Source organism: Malurus melanocephalus, unplaced genomic scaffold (genome assembly GCF_030028575.1).
Source record: "Malurus melanocephalus ecotype Western Australia unplaced genomic scaffold, MMel_1.1 scaffold_81, whole genome shotgun sequence".
Classification (NCBI taxonomy): Eukaryota; Metazoa; Chordata; class Aves; order Passeriformes; family Maluridae; genus Malurus; species Malurus melanocephalus.
In genome coordinates, this window is record NW_026623313.1 from 520,141 (window position 1) to 542,117 (window position 21,977).

At 61.8% G+C, this 21,977-nt stretch overlaps 2 protein-coding genes across 3 annotated transcripts; one reads left to right on the forward strand and one right to left on the reverse strand.

Annotated features, from left to right (window-relative positions):
- Positions 1-734: 734 nt before the first annotated feature.
- Positions 735-5,809, reverse strand: DNPEP (aspartyl aminopeptidase). Of its 2 annotated transcripts, XM_057367607.1 has the most exons (15): positions 5,773-5,809; positions 5,554-5,641; positions 5,388-5,476; positions 5,192-5,305; positions 4,743-4,868; positions 4,482-4,612; positions 4,033-4,117; positions 3,516-3,623; positions 3,214-3,291; positions 2,806-2,889; positions 2,382-2,542; positions 2,189-2,228; positions 1,735-1,836; positions 1,228-1,395; positions 735-845 (listed from the first exon to the last, which is right to left on the reverse strand). In XM_057367607.1, exons 1-15 carry the CDS (start codon positions 5,776-5,778, stop codon positions 795-797), a joined length of 1,431 nt encoding a protein of 476 aa, XP_057223590.1. In that variant the 5' UTR covers positions 5,779-5,809; the 3' UTR covers positions 735-794. The 2 variants fall into 2 exon arrangements, with proteins under 2 accessions (XP_057223590.1, XP_057223589.1); XM_057367606.1 differs by lacking the exon at positions 735-845 and having other exon boundaries at positions 1,335-1,395; positions 1,735-2,228.
- Positions 5,810-12,255: 6,446 nt separating this feature from the next.
- DES (desmin) lies at positions 12,256-16,688 on the forward strand. Its single transcript, XM_057367609.1, has 9 exons — positions 12,256-12,874; positions 14,324-14,384; positions 14,561-14,656; positions 14,745-14,906; positions 14,985-15,110; positions 15,763-15,983; positions 16,098-16,147; positions 16,421-16,503; positions 16,625-16,688. The coding sequence occupies exons 1-9, from the start codon at positions 12,324-12,326 to the stop codon at positions 16,664-16,666; spliced, it is 1,392 nt and encodes a 463-aa protein (XP_057223592.1). The 5' UTR covers positions 12,256-12,323; the 3' UTR covers positions 16,667-16,688.
- The last annotated feature ends 5,289 nt before the right edge of the window (positions 16,689-21,977 follow it).

A 21,977-nucleotide genomic window follows, 5' to 3' on the forward strand; every position in this document is an offset into this window, starting at 1 on the left:
GGCGTGGCGCAGCGGCCGCCGCCCCGCCAATGGAACGCTGCGCGCGGCCGCTGCGCCACGCCCCTCCGCGCCAGAGCCAATCAGAGACCCGCGCGGCTGCCCCCAGCGCCACGCTCACGCCCCCCGCTGTCCAGCGGGGCCAATCACGCTGCGCTCCGGGGAGAGGCGGCCGAGCGTCGCGCCAATCACAGCCTCCCCGGGGGCGAGCCACGCCCCCCCGGAGGTGTGCCACGCGCCAGCAGCGGCCCCGCCAATCAGCGCCCGCCACTGCCCTGCCCTGGGCCCGCACTGGCTCCCGCCTGGGRCACGCCCCTGAGCGCAGCCCAATGAGCGGCGAGCGCGGAGCCGCACCCTCGTACCCCGCCCGGCGGCACCGCCCGAGCACCGGCCCGGGGACAGGGCACCCCTCGGMCCGGCAGGGACCCCGCGCTCCGGCCCCAGCGGGCAGCTGCAGGCTTGGCACCGGCAGATCCCTGGCAGGCTTATTGCTGGGAAAAAGGGCTGCCCCAGCGCTGCAGGAGACAGGGGACATCCTCCTGCCAGCTCTCCGCGGGCAGGAGCCAAGCCGTGTTCTGCCTCCAGCTGAGACGCCCAGTACCCCTCAAAAAGGAACTGTGGATGGGTGAATAGGTTTTGCTCACGGTTCCAGGAGAGAGCACAGGTGGGAGCCATGGGAATCCCCAAGGGAGCCATGTACGTCAACCCCAGCCAGAGTCACAAACCACTCGCCAGTCAGATAGAAATGCTTTAATGGCCCCAGGACTGAACCCACTGCTACTTCCTCCCCGCCATGCTCAATCGACCACCAGGCTGCTGCTGACCTTCGGCAGGAGCTCGAAGAAGCCCTGGAAGAAGAAAGGCTGTCAGGGTGGGCTGAGCAAGGCGGTGCAGGGTGGGGGGACAGGCAGTGGGGGCAGGCAGCAGTTCCCTGTCACAGCGTCATAGTACGCAGCTACTCAGAGAGAGCAGGACYGCGTCGCCATAGTAACCCATCACTGACTCAAGGCTAGTACTGGTTGCCATAGGAACTATTTAGGGATGGCAGTCACTAGGGAGGGTTGGGATGAGATGGGGCACCTCCGGAAGCAGCTGCTTTAGAGGGTTGTGGAGCTCCTTGGGATGGCTGGGCTGAGCCCCAACACAGGAACTGCATGGGGACATGGGGATGTGGGAGATATAGGGCAGCAGGGAGAGGGCTTCAGCACATGATGAGGCCACAAGGCTCACCTTGAAGAGGGTGATGCTCTGGAGCACCCCCGAGGTGCAGCACATCTCCCGGATGGAATGCATGGCCAGCTGCGGGCAGCCAATGTCCAGCACACGCAGCCCCAGGCGGGAGGCCAGAATGGGGCCGATGGTGGTGCCACAGGGTGTGTCGTTGCGCACCATGAACTCCTGCATGGGGGCAAAACCTCAGCAGCTCCACATGCTGCCCCAGGGCCTCCCATGTGGGCGTTCAACCCTGAAGGRAGGAAACCTGGGACATGGAAGCGGCACCGATCCAAGCCAGAGACAGGACACACTCAGGCCAGGCTCCCATCCTGCTGACCACCCTGCTCCTTGAGGCAGCCTTGGAGCTGGAGCCCCAGAGCAACTGGCAGTGCACAGACTCCAGTGGGGTCAGACATGGTAACAGGCAGGGAGCTCTGACACAGGCCCCCTCCGATGAATCCACTAGCAGGACTGCGGCCCAAACTCATAATGTTCAAGGAGGGCTCCCCCAGCCCTGCTCACCTGCAGAGGCACACCCACGCGGGCGGCGATGTCCCGGATTACGGCTTCAGTGACAGCTGTGGAGGCGTAGCGCTGGTTGCTGTTCACTTTGATGACAGGGCCCTGCACAAGGGAAGGCACTGTAGGCCCATAATGGGACCCAGAGATAGTCAGTGGCCCTGGAAACATCTATGCCGAGGCAATGCTGCATCATCCCAACACACCAGACCATTCTCCCCTCCCTGGGTGAGCCATGGGGATGGGGACAACCTTCCCACAGGGAGAGCCGCAGCTGAGAGCAGGGAAGGACTCGAGGGACAAGACTAGGATCCTGAGTGATTAACATCAGACATGTGGCATGGTCAAATCCCATTGCAGGATAAACCATTTGACTGTTCATGAGTTGGGAGCAGCTGGGCAATCCAGCGTGCTGCAGGACAGACAGCAATCGTTCAAACCAGAGGGCAGCTCTCACCTTGTGGAAARCTGGACGATGGTTCTCCTCATGCTTGTCCCTGCCAAAGAGAAGCAAAGGTTTCACATTATACCTTCCCTCCCTGCTTCAACAAGGACTGTCCTGTCTGTACTAGCTGGGGAGTGATGGGGATACATCCCCACAGGCAGCAGGGCAGGCTGCCTTCGCCTGTGGCACTGCTCAGACTACTCACACGTAATTGGGGTGCACAGCGTGGGCCATATCAGCACTGATCATGTAGGACTTGGCCACTGCCTCCTCAAAGGCTGTCAGGTTGTGTGGTGATGCTGAGATCCGGCGCAGCACCAGCTCTGTCAGCAAGGAYTCCGCGCCCTGTGCACTCTCTGACCCTACCTGCCAAGGACAACCATCAGCTAGACCCCCCAGCACCACAGGGACCAGATGAGTGACAGGGGGCTCCCCAAAGCCAGCAAAGCAGCTTCCTACCACAACAATGCTTCCCACCCCGCCTGGGCCATGCTCCATGTGGCTATATGCAAACCCCTTCTTCCTCCACTGCAGTGTGGGATCTCTCATGCTAAGCATGGCTGGGGGAGAGCAAAGAACGTGGAACCTCTTCCAGTGACAGCCACCCCATGGCTGTGCCACTCACTCACCTCCTCGTTGTCGTAGAGCGCAATGAGACGCACGTTAGGCTCCTGGGAGAGGGACGAGGGTGTTGCACAYGAGTCAATCAAGGCCTGTGGGGTAGGGAGGAATGGACACCAGCCTGAGTGTCACCCCATCCTGGGAATCTCAGGACTGAGCCATTGGGAAATTCCCCAGGAGAGTCCAAAGCATAGAGAAAGGGAGCTGTGCCCACCAACAGMAGAAGCCACCCCTGGAAGCTGCTGGGAACCCCACACACCCAGCAAAGGGGGCAGGTTCCCTTCCACCCCAGGTCCTCCAACAATCCAARACCCATCCCACAGGAACACAACTCCCTGCAAAGCCTTGGGCCAACCCAAAGCTGAGCTGGGGTGTGTGGGGGCCACACTGCAGCTTACAGGTCCTTTCCCTCTCACCTGCAAGGCGCAGTAGCAGCTGTGCAGGTTGTCCAGACGTGGGGAGAAGATGAACTCATCGAAGGCACCACCCAGCGTCTGCAGAGAGCCAAGAGGAGGAGGGCATAGGCTCTGGGTCCTCAAAAAGTACCTGCCACTGGGTCCCCATTCCTTATCTCTGCCCCTCAGGAGCAGCTTCCTCTTGTTCCMTTCAGCTCCCAGTCCTGACATTTGCCAGGCAGAGAATGCGTGCCAGGTAACACCGATGTATTGCCAGCCTGTAGGCTGTGTGCAGACAGAGGGAGGCTACTGCCCTTACTCACCGCTGGCTGTGTATCTGCCAGGCATAGTTCCAGCTCCACAATCTGCTCCGGTTTAATCCCCAGCTGGGGGCAGATCAGGGAAAGCAGGACAGGGCTGTGCCGCTCTGCCTGGGAAGAGAGCAGAGCTCTGGGCAGGACAGGCAGTGGGTGGAGAAACTGCCTTGCAAAGCTGTCCCTGACCCCACTTGTGTTGGCAGAGTCCTCTCTCCTACTAACATGCCCAATGTTCAAGCCCCCACCTCCCCTAGGACAGCTTTCTGCCCCTGTGCTTGCCCCGCTCCCTGCCCTGCCTCCTCAGGGAGATGCACCCCTTCTACACTGGCTGCAGACAAGGGTGAGAAGAGAGAGATGGCTGAGTAGATGTGCTGTGTACACAGCTGTAAGGCAGACTGGAAGGTTACCAGCAGTCCACAGGGAGAAGGGGAAGCCGGTGACAGGTTCCTGAGGACTGAAAATCAAACGTGACAAGTCCAAGGTCCTTGCAAGTGTCTCTGCTGATTCTTGGCATACAGCTTACCTGGGCTGCAGCACTGCAAGGTGTGGACTCCATAAGCACCTCCTTTTCCAGCTCCTCCTGCACAGCAGTGGCCAGAATGGGAACCCTGTGGGGATCAGGAACATTAGCTCCCAGAGCTTTGCTCACCTCACCTGCTTGGGTCACACACAGTCAACCCCTCCTGGGGTGTTTGCCTTGCTCCTCCAGGGAGTGATTGCTATACTGAATGGAACAAGAATGCACATTTCAAGGACAAATGTATTGTTCAATCTCAGGACAYGCCAGTGTCCTTTCCCAAATCCTCTACTTGGAAGCATCTCTTGGAAGGACTCTGTGGGGCTAAAAGCCATTGCAAACCTCCCCACTGCAATGAGCATCTGCCAAAGGGAGAGCCAAAGCTTGGCTCTGCTCTAGCTGGCTCCCAGCCCTCCCAAGGGCAGACCAGGGGTAGGGGCTGAGCCAGGTCTTACAGGTGGTGTTCGGTGTTGGGCCCAAAATTCTCATTGATGCTGCGCTGCAGATGGATGGCTAGGTGAGGAATRCGGAGGATGGGCCGCTCCACACGTACCAGGCGCTGCTCCAGACGCCCTGTGGCTTCATCCTGAAACACAAGGAGAACTTCCAGGGCCAGGCCTGCAGGGCTGAGAGGTTGTAGCAGGTCCCACTCTGTGTGGGAGTCAGGGATCCAGAGACACACAGATAGCCGACCATGCATGTCCTAAGTCACTCACCTTTATGATCACCCTCCCGGCCACGGTGAGGTCACGGTCAAACCAGGTGTTCCAGATGCCCCCTCCATAAGTCTCCACACCGACTTGCACTATGCCCACCTGTCCCCGCTTAGAGCGACGCTTCACCTGGGCAACAGCAGAGGTGTCACTGCTGGCACCATGAAGCACCAGGGCAGCTGGTGGGAACTGGGCAGCACATGCCCAGAGCCTCATCGCTGATGCTGCCAGCACAGGATGCTGTGAGGGGTTTTGCAAGACAGGGCACAGAGAGCAGACAGCAGCAGGCAGAGCAATGCAGGGGGTCAGCAAGGGCTGCTCTGGGGGGCAGATCTGGGAGGTGCAGGGAGCCAACAATAGTGCCGCAGGCACAGGGGTAGGCAGGGTAGATTTTGTGGCGTGAAACTGGAGCACCCCAGAGAAGGACGTAGCACCCAGCCGGGTTACCCTACCCTGAGGCAGGGACTGTCGGTGTGGGCCCCCAGCAGACTGAACCCATTTCCGGGCTGGAACTGGCCGCCGACAGCGAAGGCGATGAGGGTGGAGTAGTTCCTGGTGATGAAGTACTGGGGRCAGAGGGGTAGAGGTGAGGGGTGAGGGACCCCTTCCACCCCCCGATCCCCGCTGCCCCGTCCCGGCCGGGCCCACCTTCTGCGCCGGSCGCACGTCCCAGTGCTCCGTCTCCTTCAGCTCCTGGAAGCCGGCCTGCAGTAGCCGGCTGCGGCACTCGGCCACCACTGCGGGGGGAAGAGCCGTCAGAGCCGCCCGCGTGGAAGGGGAAGAGGGACCGGGAGGGGTCCGGGCGGATCCTCACCGTGGTACGGCGAGGGACTGCGGTTCACGAACTTCACCAGTTCCTGCGCTGCCGCCTGCGCCGCCGCCTTCGAGCCCTGCGCCGCCGCCTGCGGGCAYCGCCGTCACCGCACAGCGCCGGCAAAACCCCAGCCCGGGCCGGGACCCCCGCGGGACCGCGGAACCCCTGCCCGGGCAGCACCCACCCGACCCCGTCCCGCGCCCGCCGCCCGCACGGTACCTGCATGGCCGCCGCCGCCCCGCGCCAGCCCGCCCGGCGCCTCCTGCTGGCCTGGAGGAATGCGTGCCCCGCACCCTGAACCCTGAGCCCCGAACTCCGCACCCTGAACCCCGAACTCCGCACCCTGCGTTCTGCACCCAACCCTACACCCCACAATCCACACCCCTCAGTGCGCACCCTGCACCCTGCACCATGCACCCTGCACCATGCACCCTGCACCGTGCAATCCACACCCCGCAATCCACACCCCGCAATCCACACCCCACAATCCGCACCCTGCACCCTGCACCATGCACCCTGCACCATGCAATCCACACCCTGCAATCCACAACGTGCAGCCTTGCACCCCACGACCTGCGACTCCACGTGCCACACCCTGCACCTTGCACCCTATACCCTCCACCATGCACATCGCACCCTCACCCTGCGCCTCACAGCATGCAGTCCACACCGTGCACCCCTCATCCCGCACCCTGGTCCAGACCAGGCAAACGCAGTGTCTGACGAAGCTGGGGCAGAGCTGAGTTAAGGGTGGGCTGGACGCGGGACACAGCCAGGAAGGGCTGGGGTGGGAAATAAGGGGCAGTGACAGGTTCCGCAAGGATGCTCACCCATCCTGCCCTGTTGTGCCCCATTTCTGGGGCTAACCTGGGGAGTAGGGGGYGTCCCAAAACGGGGCTTGACCTGTTTGCAGTGAGGCGCTGGTGCATGGGGGAACACACTCGCTTCCCAAAGGCTGGTTATCRTTGGAGTGGGTCACAGTCAAGCTGCAGCCCCCCATCATTGTTTCTCCCCTGCCTTGGCACTGCTTGGCCCTCACAGGAAACAAGGCACAAACCCTTGGTGCCATGTTGGAGACAAATGTCTCTGAGTGGTGGCAATCCATTCGGTTTTAACAACTGGCACAGTGGCAGAGTGGCACCCCAGCTGCCTGTCAGCCCCAGGGGCACTCCCAAGGGATAGGACCCCTGGGCCTCGCATGGATTAGGGTGTCTCCTGCCCTTGGCTGGGGTCCCTGCATAGGCTGGATGCAGCAGTGAGGTTTTGGGTTTCAATCAGTACTCATGAATCATTTTCCAGCAGATCCTTTCTTCTTCGCAATGTGTGGCCTTAGGAGATGGACGTGGCAGCCTGTGAGTGCTGCATGGGGCCCAGGTGTTGGGTGCCAGCTGGATTYCCAGCTCCTGAGTCACCCGTGTGGGCACACTGTTAGTTGGAGACACTGTCTGTGTTCTGAGGACTGGAAACTGGTGGTCCTGTTACCTCTGACCCTGTGACCTGTCGTGCTGAGAGCTCCTGACAGCTCTGGATTTATTCTCCCAGCTCGCAGCACCTGCCTCTCCCCACCACCAAATGGGAACAAGCACTCACACTGCCTGGCACCCCACAAACAGACAGCTGGAGGGTCTCCATGTCAACCACAGCAAAACACAGGGCCATGCCCTGCCTGGCTGGGACCAGGCTGGGAGGCACTTCAGCCTAGAGCTAGCGTAAGTGTGTCAAAGGGACGTGCATCCCCTCGCTCCTCCTGCCAGCATCACCCCCTGTCTGCTGCCTGAACCAGCTCAGGGTCAGGTGCTCTTGGGTGCTTCCCAGGCTGTGCCTGAGGGACACCTGGGGACATTTGGAGCCCATGGCTCCCCAGCTGGTGGATGCCCAGAGCATGGGATGGGTAYCTGTGGGTGCTCAGGGTGGATGGTTCCTGGGGGGTGTGTGTGCAGCAGCAGGTAGGGCCAGGGTTTGGGGGKGTCAGAGCAGGAGTGAGTGGCAGGGCCGGGTGTGGCCGTTGTCTAGCCGTGCCGGTGTGAGCAAAGGGCAGTCCCTTGGCATGCCACAGCTATTCCCAGCACAGCAGGGCTTCCAGAAAAAGCTCCCAATGGCTATATCCGGGTGGGCTCTGACTCACCCCTGGCTGGGTGCCAAGAGCTGCACAGCACCTGCTATGGCTGCCCCCTACCCCATCAGTGTGCTCCTGGGAAGACACTGCTTCTGTCCCCATCCCGTGCTGCCCCACGGACCAACTAGTGCAGCAGGGAGCCACAGGCAGCCCTTCCAAAATGGCACCAGCTCCTCCTCTCTGTATGCACCGTGCTGCTGGGCTTGTGTGCCCAGGGGTGCCTGGCAGAGKCACGACTTGTAGAGACAGGGCACTGTGGGCCTTCCCATGTGCCCTGGCAGCCCAGATGGGGTTCTGGGCAGGCTTTGCTCCAGGAGGTGTTCCTTGGTGGCAGTAGGTTCTGAGGATAGGGAGGTAGTGCCTAGCCCTCCTTGCTGGAAAGGGTTAATGGAAAGATGGCCCAGGACAGAGACTGTAAACACAGCAGAGCTCCAGGAAGTGCCACCCCCTTCTCCCACTGCCTGCCAGGCTGCCTGGACCCCCCCTTGCCAGGCCTGCCAGAATGAGCAAAGGGATGGCATCCATCGAGGCGGTCCCCCGCATCCCGGCCCACGTGTCTGAGCATGGGAAAGTGAAATCACTGCCCAGGAATTGCTGGAGGCTGAGCGAATGGCCACCATGCCTTACGTGAGCCATCAGCCATGCAGCGGGTAACGCTACCTCATCTCACTGGCATGGGTGATGCTATCGAGGCCTGCAGCATCCTCATGGACCACGCAGCTGCTCAGTCATCGCCGTGTCCACATGGATCGTAATGGCTGTTGGGCATCCTTGGTATCTCCACACCACTGGGGCAGGTGAATGTCCCCATGAGGGCAGGTGGACACCCTTCAGCATGCCCCTAGGCAGCGGGGATGGGGGAACATCCCCAGTATTCCCATGGATCACAGGGCCAGCTGCAGGTGAGCGATGGGRGCAGGACTATGCTTCAAGCATCTTGCATGTACATAAGGGTAGCTGGTGTCCCCCATCATCTACATGAACCTGGGGGCAACAGCTCCCCTCCAGAATCCTCATGAAACACGGAGGCAACAACTCACACAGAGGGCATACAAACACCAAGGGAGGCAAGCAAACACCTCCCAGCAGCTATGCAGGCTGCATCTGGATACCTCCAGTATCCGCATTTGCCATGGGGCATCCAGGTACCCCCAGCATTCTTGTGCCACTCACAGAGAGGACAACATCCTCAGCATCCCCATCACCAGAGGACATGGGGGTGGGGACCAGGAGCAGAGAGACAGTCTGTGCATGCCCTGGTCCTGAGCTCTGGAGYGGGTGAAGGCATGGGGGCAGCTGGGATGAATAGTGGGTGTGGGGGGCCTGCAGACTTTATGACACACACCAGCTCCTGGGACCCCAAGGCCAGGCTGGGCCTTGGTCCAGGCAGGGAAGAAGAGCCGCCTCCTATTTAGACAATAGCACGCGCCCTGGATCCGTCAGCGCTGGGGAATGGGCCACGAAGTCCTTCCCTCTTAGGGTAAAGACGCCTGGGAGGCTCATGGCTGTAAAAGGAGCGGGGTGAAGGAAGACAGCCAGGGGCAGGAGGGAGGGGGACAGACACCCTCTCTGCTTCATTCCCATCCCTACACTCACCCCTGAGCTAAGGCCAGGCATAARGGGGCACTGGGGTCCTGGTGGCAGGGTATAGGGACATGGAGGGCCCAGCACCCTGTCCCTGCATCCTGCCTAGCTTCAAGCCCCAAGATGCCCACAGCACAAGGAGGCTGTGCTGGGTTTAAATCCTGGGGGAGCAGCAGGGAGGGAGGGCCAGGAAGGAGGGGCAGCTGCAGGATGCAGCTGGCTTTGCTCACAGGGATGTCATGACCAGAGGGAGTTGTTTGACATTCCAGCTCCAAGTGCCTTCCCGGCAGCAGTCTCATCCAAGGTTCGATGGAAGCTGGGACCAGGCCAGAGCGGGGGTTCAGGAGCCACTTCCCAGGCTCCGCTGGTCTGGGTCAGCCTGGCCTGGGATGGAGCTGTGAGGAGGCTGAATGGGGCTGCACAGGAGAGGAAGCTCTGTGCCTCTGCAGCCCCCTCASTTTCAGCAGCCTCTGGGTCTTTAGCTGGCACAGAGTGTTTTGCATCTTGTCCCTGGGATCAGACTCACCCAGGGTCTCCTGTTCCTGCACTTCATCCCTCCTTCCTGTCAYGCTAGGTCCTGCAAGCAGGAGGGGATTTCCTAAGAAGCTTGTCCACCCTCTGCAAAACATGGGGCCCATGTCTGCCCAGAGCTGTCCCGGAAGGCTGTCATGACAGCTGAGGAAAGGCCACTTCAAACTGTCTGCCCTAGAGCAGGGTCAGGAGGATGCTCCTGGTTAACCCCYGTGAGCTGCTTCCCCCGCAAACAGCAGTGCCCAAGAGTGCATTTCCCCTCCCCGGAGCACGCCAATCCTGCACCCCCCTGCTCTGTGGGATGAGGATGGGAACAAGGGCTACTCAGTCTTGGGATTGACCTACCTGAAACACAGGCACTTCTGGACACAGCATTCCTGAGGAGTCCWTCCTCCCCACAAGCCCAGCTGGCACAGCAGTGGGGTGGGATCATGGGAAGGGATGGCTGTACTCTGTTCCTGGTGGTATGCTGTCCCTGACCCCTAGAGTCCCCCTCAYGGGGCCCCCATCTGCCCCTCTGCACACCAGCTAAGGGCTGGCACTTGCGGCACAGGCGGGCACACGTGCGGCGCTCAGGGATGTGCAGGGCATACTCGGAACGGGGCCAGAAGGAGGAAGGATGCTGTCTGTTTTTCCATCTACTCTCCCTACAAGCCCCCCTTTCTTCCATCCTCCCCCTGTGCTGGGATGAAACAACCCCATCTGGAAATACCTTCCCTTTTAAAGGCAGGCTCCTCCAGGCAGCTTGCACCCTCTGGGAAGACGCCACATCACTCTGTAACTGGGTGGCTGGGAGAGGCTCCAGGGATGGGGGACTTAGAGGGGCAGAAGGGATGCAGGGCATTGTGTGTCTGCCCATCTCTGTGTGTCTGTGGGACCCAGACTTTAGCTGGCTCCCCARGTGACAAGGAGCAGGCAGGGAGCAGGCAGGAGTTCCTCCCTGAACCTGAGCAGTTGAGAATGCTTCCATGACCAAGCCCAAGCCTTTGCTGTCCTGATGCTGCCATGGGTGAACCATGCCATTGCTCGGCATCTGCGTTACAGCCACCACAGAAGGCTGGGAGGTGCAGGGCCAGGTAGGGCTGAGTGCTGCTCCTGCTGCTGAGTCACCCTGTGCCCGGTGGCACCGCGGTCCCCTCCACCAGGGCCTTCAGGGACAGAGGCGCTGGGGCTGAGCCAGCTGACGTCAGCCAAAACAGCCCAGCTTGGAYAGAGTCGGGGGTCACCAGGTGTGCTGGGTAGCCTGGGGAGGAGGGCACCCTCATGAGGGGTTCCCCCAGCACAGCTGCCCTCCCTCAGGATGTCCTTTTTAGCTGGCATGGGTTTRTATGTGGCCCTGGGGGTCCCTGACCAGGCCAACTCCCTGTCCAGGAAACTGTAGTGGGGGCTTTCAGAAGGATTTGGAAATCCCCCGTTCTAGGAGGTTTTGGGGAGCTGGACTGGGCTTTCTGATCCCCAATGTACTTCCTGGGCAAGGGGGAGATTGAAGAGACCGGGCAGAGCCTGCAGTGTTTCGGAATAACCTGGGGACTTTATTCTGCTCTTTGGGTGACGGAGACCAGAGAGGGGCTGGGGCTACTCCAGGCAGGGTCGCCATCCAGCTGTGCTCTCCACATGCCTGGAGCAAGAAGGGTTAACAGAGTGCCTCCCCCACTATAAATATCACGTATGTATGTCCCACACCCCACGAGTATGAGCTGGGAAGGCTATTTTGGTTGAGTGCCTGCTGCTTTGGGAATGTGCCGGAGCGAGGACAGGGGCTGACGTCACTGTCACTGGGGCTCAGACCCGGCACCTGCTCGGGGTCACTCAGCAGCGCTCCAAAAGCACCCAGACCCTGGTCAGGGCTCATCCCCCCATGTCAGAGAGTTTGGGTGTACAGTACAAGCACACTCAGGACAGGGGGCCCCCCCACACCAATCCCTCTCCAGGGTCCTTCCTTGCTCACTTTCTGGATGGTGGGGGCTGGAGTTTGGCCCAGCTGGAGACTGGTGCTCTTGCCAGGAGATGGGTCAGGGCATCATCAGGGGCCGTTTGGGGTGCTCAAGACCGATTTGGGGGTCACGGCTACCAGGCACGGGGTTTGGTTCAAGGGGGTCAAGTGATGTTGTGAAGGTCTGAGTTCCCTTTTTTCCCTCCATGGCATGAGCCTAGGCTGGCTGTCCGGGCCCCCTGTGGGTGGCACTGTGCCCTGACAGGGGGCTCACCACCAGCCTGCCCCACTGCTTCTCCTCGAACCCGCAGGGATGGAGCAGAGCAGCGGGGACCGGTGCCAAGGCCTCACCAGGGGACACCGGGGGTGTCAGGGGTCCTTGTCTGGCGGGGAGTGCGGGAAGGTGAGGGGCAGTGGGCGGGGGCTGCCGGCCATCTCCCCCGCAGCAGCATCCCGCAGCTGCCCGGCAGCAGGAGGGGCGGGTGATGTCAGCAGGATACAAATAGCGGCGCGCTGTCCCGTCCCGACGCCTCTCCGAGCTGTGCCGGCCGCTCGCCAGCCCTCCGCCTGCTCCCTGCTCCGGCCTCGCCGCTCCACGCCGCCACCATGAGCCAGTCCTACTCCTCCAGCCAGCGGGTCTCTTCCTACCGCCGCACCTTCGGCGGCTCCCCGGTCTTCCCCCGGGCCTCCTTCGGGAGCAAGGGCAGCAGCGGCAGCTCCGTCACCTCCCGCGTCTACCAGGTGTCCCGCACCTCCGCCGTCCCCAGCCTGTCCACCTTCCGCACCACCCGCGTGACGCCCCTGCGCTCTTACCAAAGTGCCTACCAGGGTTCCGGAGAGCTGCTGGACTTCAGCCTGGCCGATGCCATGAACCAGGAGTTCCTCCAGACCCGCACCAACGAGAAGGTAGAGCTGCAGGAGCTCAATGACCGTTTCGCCAACTACATCGAAAAGGTGCGCTTCCTGGAGCAGCAGAATGCCCTCATGGTGGCCGAGGTGAACCGCCTGCGGGGCAAAGAGCCCACCCGCGTGGCTGAGATGTATGAGGAGGAGCTGCGGGAGCTCCGGCGCCAGGTGGAAATACTCACCAACCAGCGGGCTCGCGTGGAGGTTGAGCGTGACAACCTGCTCGATGACCTGCAGAAGCTCAAGCAGAAGTGAGTGGGGTGGGGGGGTCYTGGAGAGTCCCTTTGGGCATCCATACGTGCATTGCATCTCCATCCCCAGGGATGGGTGGTGGCAGAGCTCGCCCTGGTAGCCCCTCAGGTGCTTACTGCTATCCTAGTGCCTCATGCTCAGAGCCCATCATGTCCCCAGCATTCTGTCCCCCTTGACCATTTTCTGGTTGCCCAGGCAGCACCCAGAGGGTAGAGTGGCTCCCGTGGCAGGGGTGTCCCCTATGYCCTCCCTTGCAGTGGGGCTGAGGCCAGGCTGTAGCACCACAGAGCTGGGAGATGGAAGTGCACCTCACCCCGGGGTCCCCATATCTGCTCACACCGGGGCCCGTGGTTGAGCTGAGCTCTGTGGGATAGATGGACAGATGCAGTCAGGCAGGCAGAAGCAAGGGGACAGATAACYCCGGGGGTGCTCCATCAACTCTGGATGTGAAGAGGGGAGGGGAGGAAGTGGCTGCATTTCCGCAGGGCAGGGATGCTCCAGGCCTGCTGTGAGTGTAGATGGTGCGCTGTGAGCAGTGGGAGACCCCAGGGATGCTGCTGACCTGGCTGGTGCTGGGGAAGAGAGTGGAAATTATCCACAACGTGGCCAGGCTGGGGGAACCTCCAGGGACTGACCAGCATGGGGAACCTGGCAGTAGGGGCAGATACTCAAGGGAAGCTGTATGTTCTGATGCTGGTCTGCACCTTCCCTCCTGGATCCCATGCCCTGGAGACATCATTCCCTGGGGATAACAGCCCTCTGCTTCCTTGTGTGACCCCAGCCACCACCACAGCCAGCCAGCGCTGGGGCCCTCCCTGATGCTGGGGAGCTGGGGGTGGTGGCATGAAGGAGCTCCCAGGGACAGGGGARGAGCAGGGCCCGGAACAAACGGGTGTTGGGTTTCTGCCACCCTGTGTGCCAGCACCACCTGGGCACCTCCATCTCCTCCCTGCTGCCTTTCCACTGACATGTGGCCTGCGGTAATGTCCCCTTCCCTGGCACAAGCCTGGACCTCCAGCCCTGACCTGAGCCTCCCTTGCAGCAGTCCCCACTTCACACCCCACCCCACCCCACAGCATTGCTGAGACCTCTCTGTCTGCCTGCTGTCCCTGGGATAGCTCAGTTGGTGGTCATCTCTTGGACCACCTGTGCCAGATCCTGCACTCTGTGCCCCCAGCTGYTGGTCACTCTCCCCTATAAGGGCTGGGGCATTGCTCGTGGCACTGAGCTGACCTCATGTCTTTGTGATCTCTCCGGCGTTGACTATAATAGGGAATGGGAGGAAGAGCCCCTGGCCCCCTGCCAGTCCTCCGCTGCCTGCCGGGAACACAGGACAATCTGTTTACTTCCCACCCGGCCATGCTGGGCTTAAGGATAGCTCGGGGGGACATCACCACAGAGGGACGGAGGTTGCTCCAGACCCCCTAGCCTCCCTTCTCTACCTACAGGCTGCAAGAGGAGATCCAGCTGAAGGAGGAGGCTGAGAACAACCTCGCTGCATTCAGAGCTGTGAGTATCTGTCCCCTTAGTGTGGTGTGGGAACCCCACCTTCCTTCACATCCCCATCTGCCCCCAGCAGCCTGGCCCCTGTACCAGGGCATGGTCCTGGACACAGCTTTGCACCTTCCAGCCCTAGTGCTCCCCCTGCAGCTGCCCGCTATTCCCTCATTCTGTGTTCCTCCCAGGATGTGGACGCGGCCACACTGGCACGCATCGACCTGGAAAGACGTATCGAGTCCCTGCAGGAGGAGATCGCCTTCCTTAAGAAGGTGCACGAAGAGGTAGGTCAGAAGTGACCCCCTTTTCCAATGGCACCCATGGGGCAGAAAAAATGGAGTGGGTGTCCTAGATGTCACCTTGTCCATGCAGGAAATCCGGGAACTGCAGGCACAGCTGCAGGAGCAGCACATCCAGGTGGAGATGGACATCTCCAAGCCCGATTTGACGGCTGCGCTGCGGGACATCCGTGCTCAGTACGAGAGCATTGCTGCCAAGAACATCGCCGAGGCCGAGGAGTGGTACAAGTCCAAGGTGTGGGAGGTAGCGGGCTCCAGGCTGGCCCTGGGTCCATCTGGGTGGCCATGCCCACTGACCACAGTCTCTCCTCAGGTGTCTGACCTGACACAGGCAGCCAACAAGAACAACGATGCTCTGAGGCAGGCGAAACAGGAGATGCTGGAGTACCGGCACCAGATCCAGTCCTACACCTGCGAGATTGATGCCCTCAAGGGCACGGTGAGCTAACGGCAGCATTGGGAAAATCCTCAGCTTCCCTGCAGGGACCTGCCGCTCCAAGGCTGCTCAGGGACATCTCTGGGGTGGGAAGGCTCTTCCCAGCTCTCTGAGTTGCTGCCGTGGGAGGTCTTGTATCCTGCATTTGGGCGGTGCTGCCCCCAGCAGCGTCCTGGGCTCCTGCAAAGTGGTTTTGGAATCAAAGCACAGATTGTAAAAGGTGACCCAGCCTAGGAGGCTCCAGGCAGGCGGGCACAAGGCTCAGGGTGTCTGGTTGCAGGCTGGCAAGGCGGTTGCAAATAAACAGGGCACAACAGTCCCATTCTGACACAGTCATGGTCACAGGAGCCAGCCAGCAGCCACCAGTGCCACCCCCAGGCAGCAATTTAGTGCTTCTGCAGCTCTCTGTGCCCTCTCACTGGGGTAGCATGGCTTTGTGGGAAGGCCTGAGCACCAGGGTGCTGGTGTTGCCCAGCTTGCCCCTGTCAGCAAGGGAGGATGTCAGTTGCCCATCTTGCCCATCACGGTTCCACATCAGCTGCACCCAGCCCAGGGCTGACCACGGCTCTCCCAGGACCCCCTGGCATCGCAGTTCCCAGCGCAGTGACCCCTGGCCCCTCTGGCCTCCCCCAAATGAGGATCCCCATCTCTCCAGAACGACTCGCTGATGCGCCAGATGCGGGAGATGGAGGAGCGCTTTGCGGGGGAGGCCGGTGGGTACCAGGACACCATTGCCCGCCTGGAGGAGGAGATCCGGCACCTGAAGGATGAGATGGCCCGGCACCTGCGTGAGTACCAGGACCTGCTCAAYGTCAAGATGGCCCTGGATGTGGAGATCGCCACATACCGCAAGCTGCTGGAGGGCGAGGAGAGCCGGTGAGTGGAAGGAGGATCAGCTGGGGGGAACAGCAGGGTCAGCATTTGTTTGTGGGCAGATGCCTGAGGGCTAGGGCTGGCTGGCACTAAGCTCTCCCCTCTGTGTCCCCACAGGATCAGCATCCCCATGCACCAGACTTTTGCCTCTGCRCTCAATTTCCGAGGTGAGCATCACCCCATGAGGAGGGAGACCTGGGACAAGTCTGAGTTCCCCACTTTGAGGGCAAATGTCCTTTCTGGGGGAGCTGTAGCCAGGCTGGCAGGTTGGGGACCCACAGGTGCCACACAGAGCCCCTGCTGTGGGGGCATTTGTTTGGGTGTTAACCCTGAGCTGAGGTTAAACCAAGGCTGCTGAAGCTCCCCAGTGGCTCCAGTGCCACTGCTCTGTCCCCATGCCACGTGTCCCTGTGGTCCCATCCCGTGTCCTCCCCCTGCAGAGACCAGCCCAGAGCAGCGGGGCTCYGAGGTGCACACCAAGAAAACCGTGATGATCAAAACCATCGAAACCCGCGATGGGGAGGTGAGCACAGGGCAGCACTGGGGGGTGGTTGGGAGGCAGGGGACCGAGCACGGAGCCTGTCCCCTGACTCGGGGCTCTGGGGTGGCACGGAATGGCGTCTCACGGTGCCTCTCTCCCACAGGTGGTGAGCGAGGCGACCCAGCAGCAGCATGAAGTGCTGTAGAGGAGGCTGCTGCAGCGGCCCACTGGCACCTTCTGTCCCTGCCTCCGTCCCGCCTCCATGCCCCCCTCCTGCCCCCACCTCGCCCCTCGGCGCTCCCCCGGCACTGCCTGAGGAGTCTCCCCCATGCAGCTGCCTCTGGGCCCCCACACCCCCCGGGCTCTCTCCTCCGGCTTTAAAAGGCTCGCTCTGCTTTCGCAGCTTCGCAGCAGCAACGCCAGCATCAGGATCAGGCCAGGGCCGGGGCGGGGGCGGCAGGAGGGAGGGACAGGACAGCGGGAGGGGCTGGGGGGAGCAGGTGGTGGCCTGGGCCAGCTCCACGGAGAGCCGGACGGTCCCAGCAGCGGGTTCTGGATCCCCCCGCAGCCCCTTCCCACGCCGGGCACAGGCTTGGGGTTCATCCCACAAGAGTGGGGACCCATGTCCCTCCACCAGCACCGCCCGCCCCTGGAGCTGGCACTTCTCCAGGGGCACRGCGGCGATGCTGGGGATGGGGACAAGCTAGGCACGGTCTGGGCTGAGCCCCCTGTTCTCTGCCCGGCTCAGAGCAAGGGGCTCCCCGGCCTGTGTGTCCCCCCAGCCCTGGGGGGCTCGGGCCCTTCGCTCCCCCCGGCCCGAGAGGCAGCCCCGTGGGGCAGAGGAGGGCCGTGCCCGCCCCCCCAGCAGGACCCCCAGCAGCAGGAGCTGCACGGGGCCAGGCTCATGAGCCGAGAGGGTACCCGCAGGTGGACACAGGAGAGAGGAGGAGTGAGTGAATGGGAGAGAGGGGGAGAGGATGAGAGGAGCCGGAGAGAGGCCCGGGGGGCCAGGGCAGGCATCCCCACTCCTCGCCCCAATGCACCCCCACCCCACCACGTGTATGAGACTCTTCAGGCGGCTGAAATAAACAGCGGAGCATCACCCTGTCCTCCCGGCGCATCTCTGAGGGAAAGCGGGGATGGGGTGGTGGGGGGGCAGCACCTGGGGGAGGCATCACAAGGGCAAGGTGGATGGAGGAGCCAGAAACTCCTTAGGCTGTCTCCTCCCTAGGCTGCTGGGCCCCCCAAAAGGYGTGTGTTCCCTCACACTGAAGGTCCCCCAGCATTTTGCTGCCTGAGGTGGTGGATTTCCCAGTTGCATTGGGTGGGAAAGTCCCGCTGGGACAGGGGGCAGTGAGAACTAAACCCTGAGCAGGTTTGGAGGGTGATGTTCCTGTATCTCCCACACACCCCCAGGGTCACATGCCATGTCCCAGTGACTCTCAGTTGCSCAGACAGCAGACACCTCCTCTTTCCCCCCCACTTGGGACAGCCCTGCCCAAACCCACACCTGCCTGGGGCTTTTCCAAGCCTCTCCTAGTGTCACCGACCTGCATGCAAAGCCACTCTCATCTCTAAGCCGCCTCCTCCCCTGCACCCTGTGAGTACYAGACCCACGAGCCTCTGCCTGCACCTCAGGCTCAACCTCTGGCCTCAACCTGCCCTCGTCCTCCCAACATACGTGCCCCACTCCCTGTGGTCATGTTGTGGGCATCTTGGCTTCAGCTCCTTCCTCCCAGCAATGGGGAATGCTGCAGTGGAACCCAGGGCTAAGCATCCCATGTGGGAGAGCAATTCAGGGTTGCTCTGCCCCGGGAAATGTTGGGGAGTCCAGAAAACTCTGCCAGGCAGCAGATCCCAGGGAAGGCAGCGGGCTTGGCAGGGGGTGATGTTTTAGGGACAAGGCAGCAGTGGGGAGTGGGCTGGGGGTGTCCCTGATGGAGAGGCCAGCGTGGCAAACGCCAGCTGGGAGGTGCTGGATCTCAAGGGATATCTCCACCAGGTGGCCCTGTGACATCGAGGACAGTCCCTAAGGTTGCCTTGGGTTAGGATGACACCTCCCTCCCTTGCCSGCCCAGATTGGTTGTACCAGAGCTCAGCCCCCGGGGCCAGGCARGGGACAGAGCATTTCTTTGTCTGCAGGGCAGGGAAGAGCACCCCAGGCCTCTTCTGGGGCTGGCCCAGCCACTCTGCAGCCAGGTGCGGGTCTAGCGAGGCMCCCCACTCCGTTGTGCCCCAGCCATCCAAGCTGGGAAATCCTGGCATCTTCTCCTTGCAGGTGACACTCCACTGACGCTGGCGCCCTTAGGCTGGTGGCAATGAGTTGTGCCAAAGCCATCGGAGCTGGCCTGCAGCTGGGAAGCACCGTGCCGTGCTCACACAGATTTACAGCCCCTGGCGAGGGCGGCCGGGGCCAGGCGCCGAGGCGTGTGCCATCTCTCCAGGAGATGGGGAAGCCCTGCCTTGAGCAAGGATGGCCGGGCAGCATCTGGCACACGCTGTCCCTGGAGCTCGCCRCCTGCAGCCCGGCGTGTGGTCGCTCTCATGGGGTGCCCCAAAGCCAAACTGCCCCCATGCAGAGTGGCCCGGACCCACAGTGCCCGGGGCAGCGAGGCAGGGGCTCAGCGAGAGAAACGGAGTCTTGACGTGTTTGCAGCCTTCTGGACAGGGAGGATCTGGGCGATCCGGGATGCTGGGATGCCCACCTCGGCTGCCTGCTGGGAATGGRGCGAAGGGGCCCTGAAGGGCTGGCTCCTGCCCGGGGTCTTGTGTTGCAGGAAGCATGACGGTGTCCTTTCCCTCCACATGCCGTCAGRGTCTCGCTCTGCCCTGATCCAATGACACTGCTGGAGAAGGGGAAGCGGGGGAGGAAGGCTGGGTCCCCCCCGAACCTTCTCAACTAATATGGGAAGGTGCTGGCCCTTTTCTATCTTTGCAAGTGGAGCTGGGCTGCAGGGACGGGGCAGCAGGCGCAGAGAGGGGGAGCCCAGCCAAGGAATGTGACATATCAGAGGCAGCTGCCACTTGAGGAGAGGGGGCAGAGGGAGCGCAGCTYGCCGGGGGCTGCGCGGGACGGGACGGGACGGGACGGGTGAGGGGGGGGACGCCACGGCCCCAGCACTGGGACGGCTCAGCGAGCGGGCAGCACCCACGGGACTCGCACCCAGGCCGGCGACGAGCAGGTGCCGAGGCGCTGGGCGGGCTTGGGGCTGCAGCAGAGCATGGGCTGTGAGTGCCACACTGCACGGGGAGCTCGGTGAGCGGCGGCTGGGCGAGCAGGAACCCGAGTCCCAGCCTAAATATAGCCCCTTACTTGCCCACAGTGCCGCGACCTTTGGGGCTGCAGCCTGTGGGGGGAGGCACCGAACCGGTCGGCATTTGGGCTGGGGGGTCGCCACCGCCCCAGCGCCCCAACTGGGCACCCAGCACCCCCAAACTGCAGACAGGGGGAGAAGAAGGGCACAGCGTGCTGGTTTGGGGTGACAGGGGTCCCGGGTGGTGGTGGGKGAGCCGCAGACTATGCACCGAGCACAGGGACGCAGCAGCACGAGTAGGGCTGGTGGGGAGCCTCGGGCAGCCCCGCCGAGCCCTGGCATCCCCCCGAAGCGTGCCAAGGTCACAGCAGAACCGGGGCCGCCCGAGGAGGGCTCAGCTCGCCCGGCAGCACCGTGTTTTGTGAGGAAACTGAAGAATGCAGCGATCGGCACCGGCTGTGACATTCGGCTGCGAGTGGTGGTGGCGGGCAATCCCCGGCCCAGCCTCCGCTGGTACCGAAATGAGGAGCAGCTGGCCCAGGGTGGGGAGGAGTATGGCACCCTCTGGATTCGCGACAGCAAGAAGGAGGATGCCGGTGTGTACACCTGCATTGCCGAGAACGAGCAGGGAGAGGCCATGACCAGCGCTGTGCTGGCCATCATTGACATGGAAGGTAAGGGTGACGTGGCCACCAGCACGGCCGTGCTGGCACAGATGTGGGCACAGATGTTTGCCGAGGGTGGCAGCAGTGCTTTTCAGGCTCTCGATGCGGTGTGTGCCCCGGGGCTGCTGAGCTTTGCTGTCCCCACCCTGCTGTAGGCTGGAGCGGCCGGTACCGGGCAGCACTGGGGTGGCTGTCCGGCCTGGAGCAAGCATGTGGCTGCAGTACCTGCTGCCAGGCCAGGCTGGGTGCCAGGACTGGGCACAGAGGTGTTGGGAGCATGTGATGCCAAACCTGCTCGGGGCAGGAGGAGAGAGAGAGAGAGAGAGAGAGAGGGGGAGATGGGCATTGGGCACATGGTACTGGTGGTACCACCCACCACAGCCACCAACACGGCCCTCAGTACCCCCCCACCAGCTGCCCACCGGCAGAACTTCTGTGGGATCACCATCACAGCTTTACCAGGCACTGGAAATGCGCTGGGAGAACTGGAAGCCCAGTGGGGCTGGGAGGAAGAGCCTAACATGTGAGAGGCAGGGCTGACAAATAGGTGGAGCCTGTGCCCTGCTGTGGGCAAGTCCTGGTGGTTAATTAGCCAAGGCAAACTAACAAGCATTTGCTTGTCCCTGTGGCAGCCCCTCTGTTCATCACCATTGCCCCAGGGAGGCAGTGCATGGGGTCTGCTGCCTTGCATGAGTGGCCTCATCCTGCAGGTTTCGGGCTCTGCCCCTCTGCTCCATCATCTTGGCATCATGCAATCATAGAATCATAAAATTATGTATGGTGGAAAACACCTCTAAGATCATCAATCCAGCCATCAACCCAGCACTGCCAATCCCACCATTAAACCGTGTCCCTAAGCACCACAGCTACATGTCTTCTGAATACCTCCAAGGATGGTGACTCCACCACTGCCCTAAGCATGCTGTTCCAGTACATGGCAACCCTTTTGTCAAATTTTTCCTGATAGAGGTCGGATGCCACCTCCCTTGGCCACTGAAGAGCTGAGTGTTGGGGAGCATGGAGGTGTTTGGCACTGCTCTGAGATGTCAGCTGTGCTGCCTGCATGGGGACAGTGAGGATGGGGAGCTGAGGGAAGCAGCACTGAGCCCTGAGGCTCCAGGGAASGAGCTGCAGCTGGAACTCTGCAGCTCAGGAGGCACACCAGAGATGCTGCAACTTGAGCGAGGTGAACAATGGCAGGTCAGAAGAAGTCTTCACTGACTAAAGGGGAGCACTGGAGGTGTTGGTCTGTGAGAGACAGAAGCCTGGAGAAGTAGTGTTGGGAGGGTGAAGGAAGGTTTATAGGCAGGTCAGGAGCCTGGTGGGGTAGCAGAGAGGTGTGAGCAGGAGTTGTGTCCTGCAGTGAGTCTGTGTGGAGTCATTGTCCATCACAGCTTTGGGGACCGTGGTCGGTGCAGTGGGATGTGTGCAGAATGCGCTGCCCCGGGGGAGGAGCAGCCTCTCCTGGCTGGTCAGCAGGGGCTCACCCTGTTCTCATGCTCCAGTGTGCAGCTGCACTTCTCCATGGCCACAGCGGCCCGGGCCCCACTGCTGCTGCCCAGCAGCGTGCACAGCCTGATTTCCCCAGGCGCCTGTT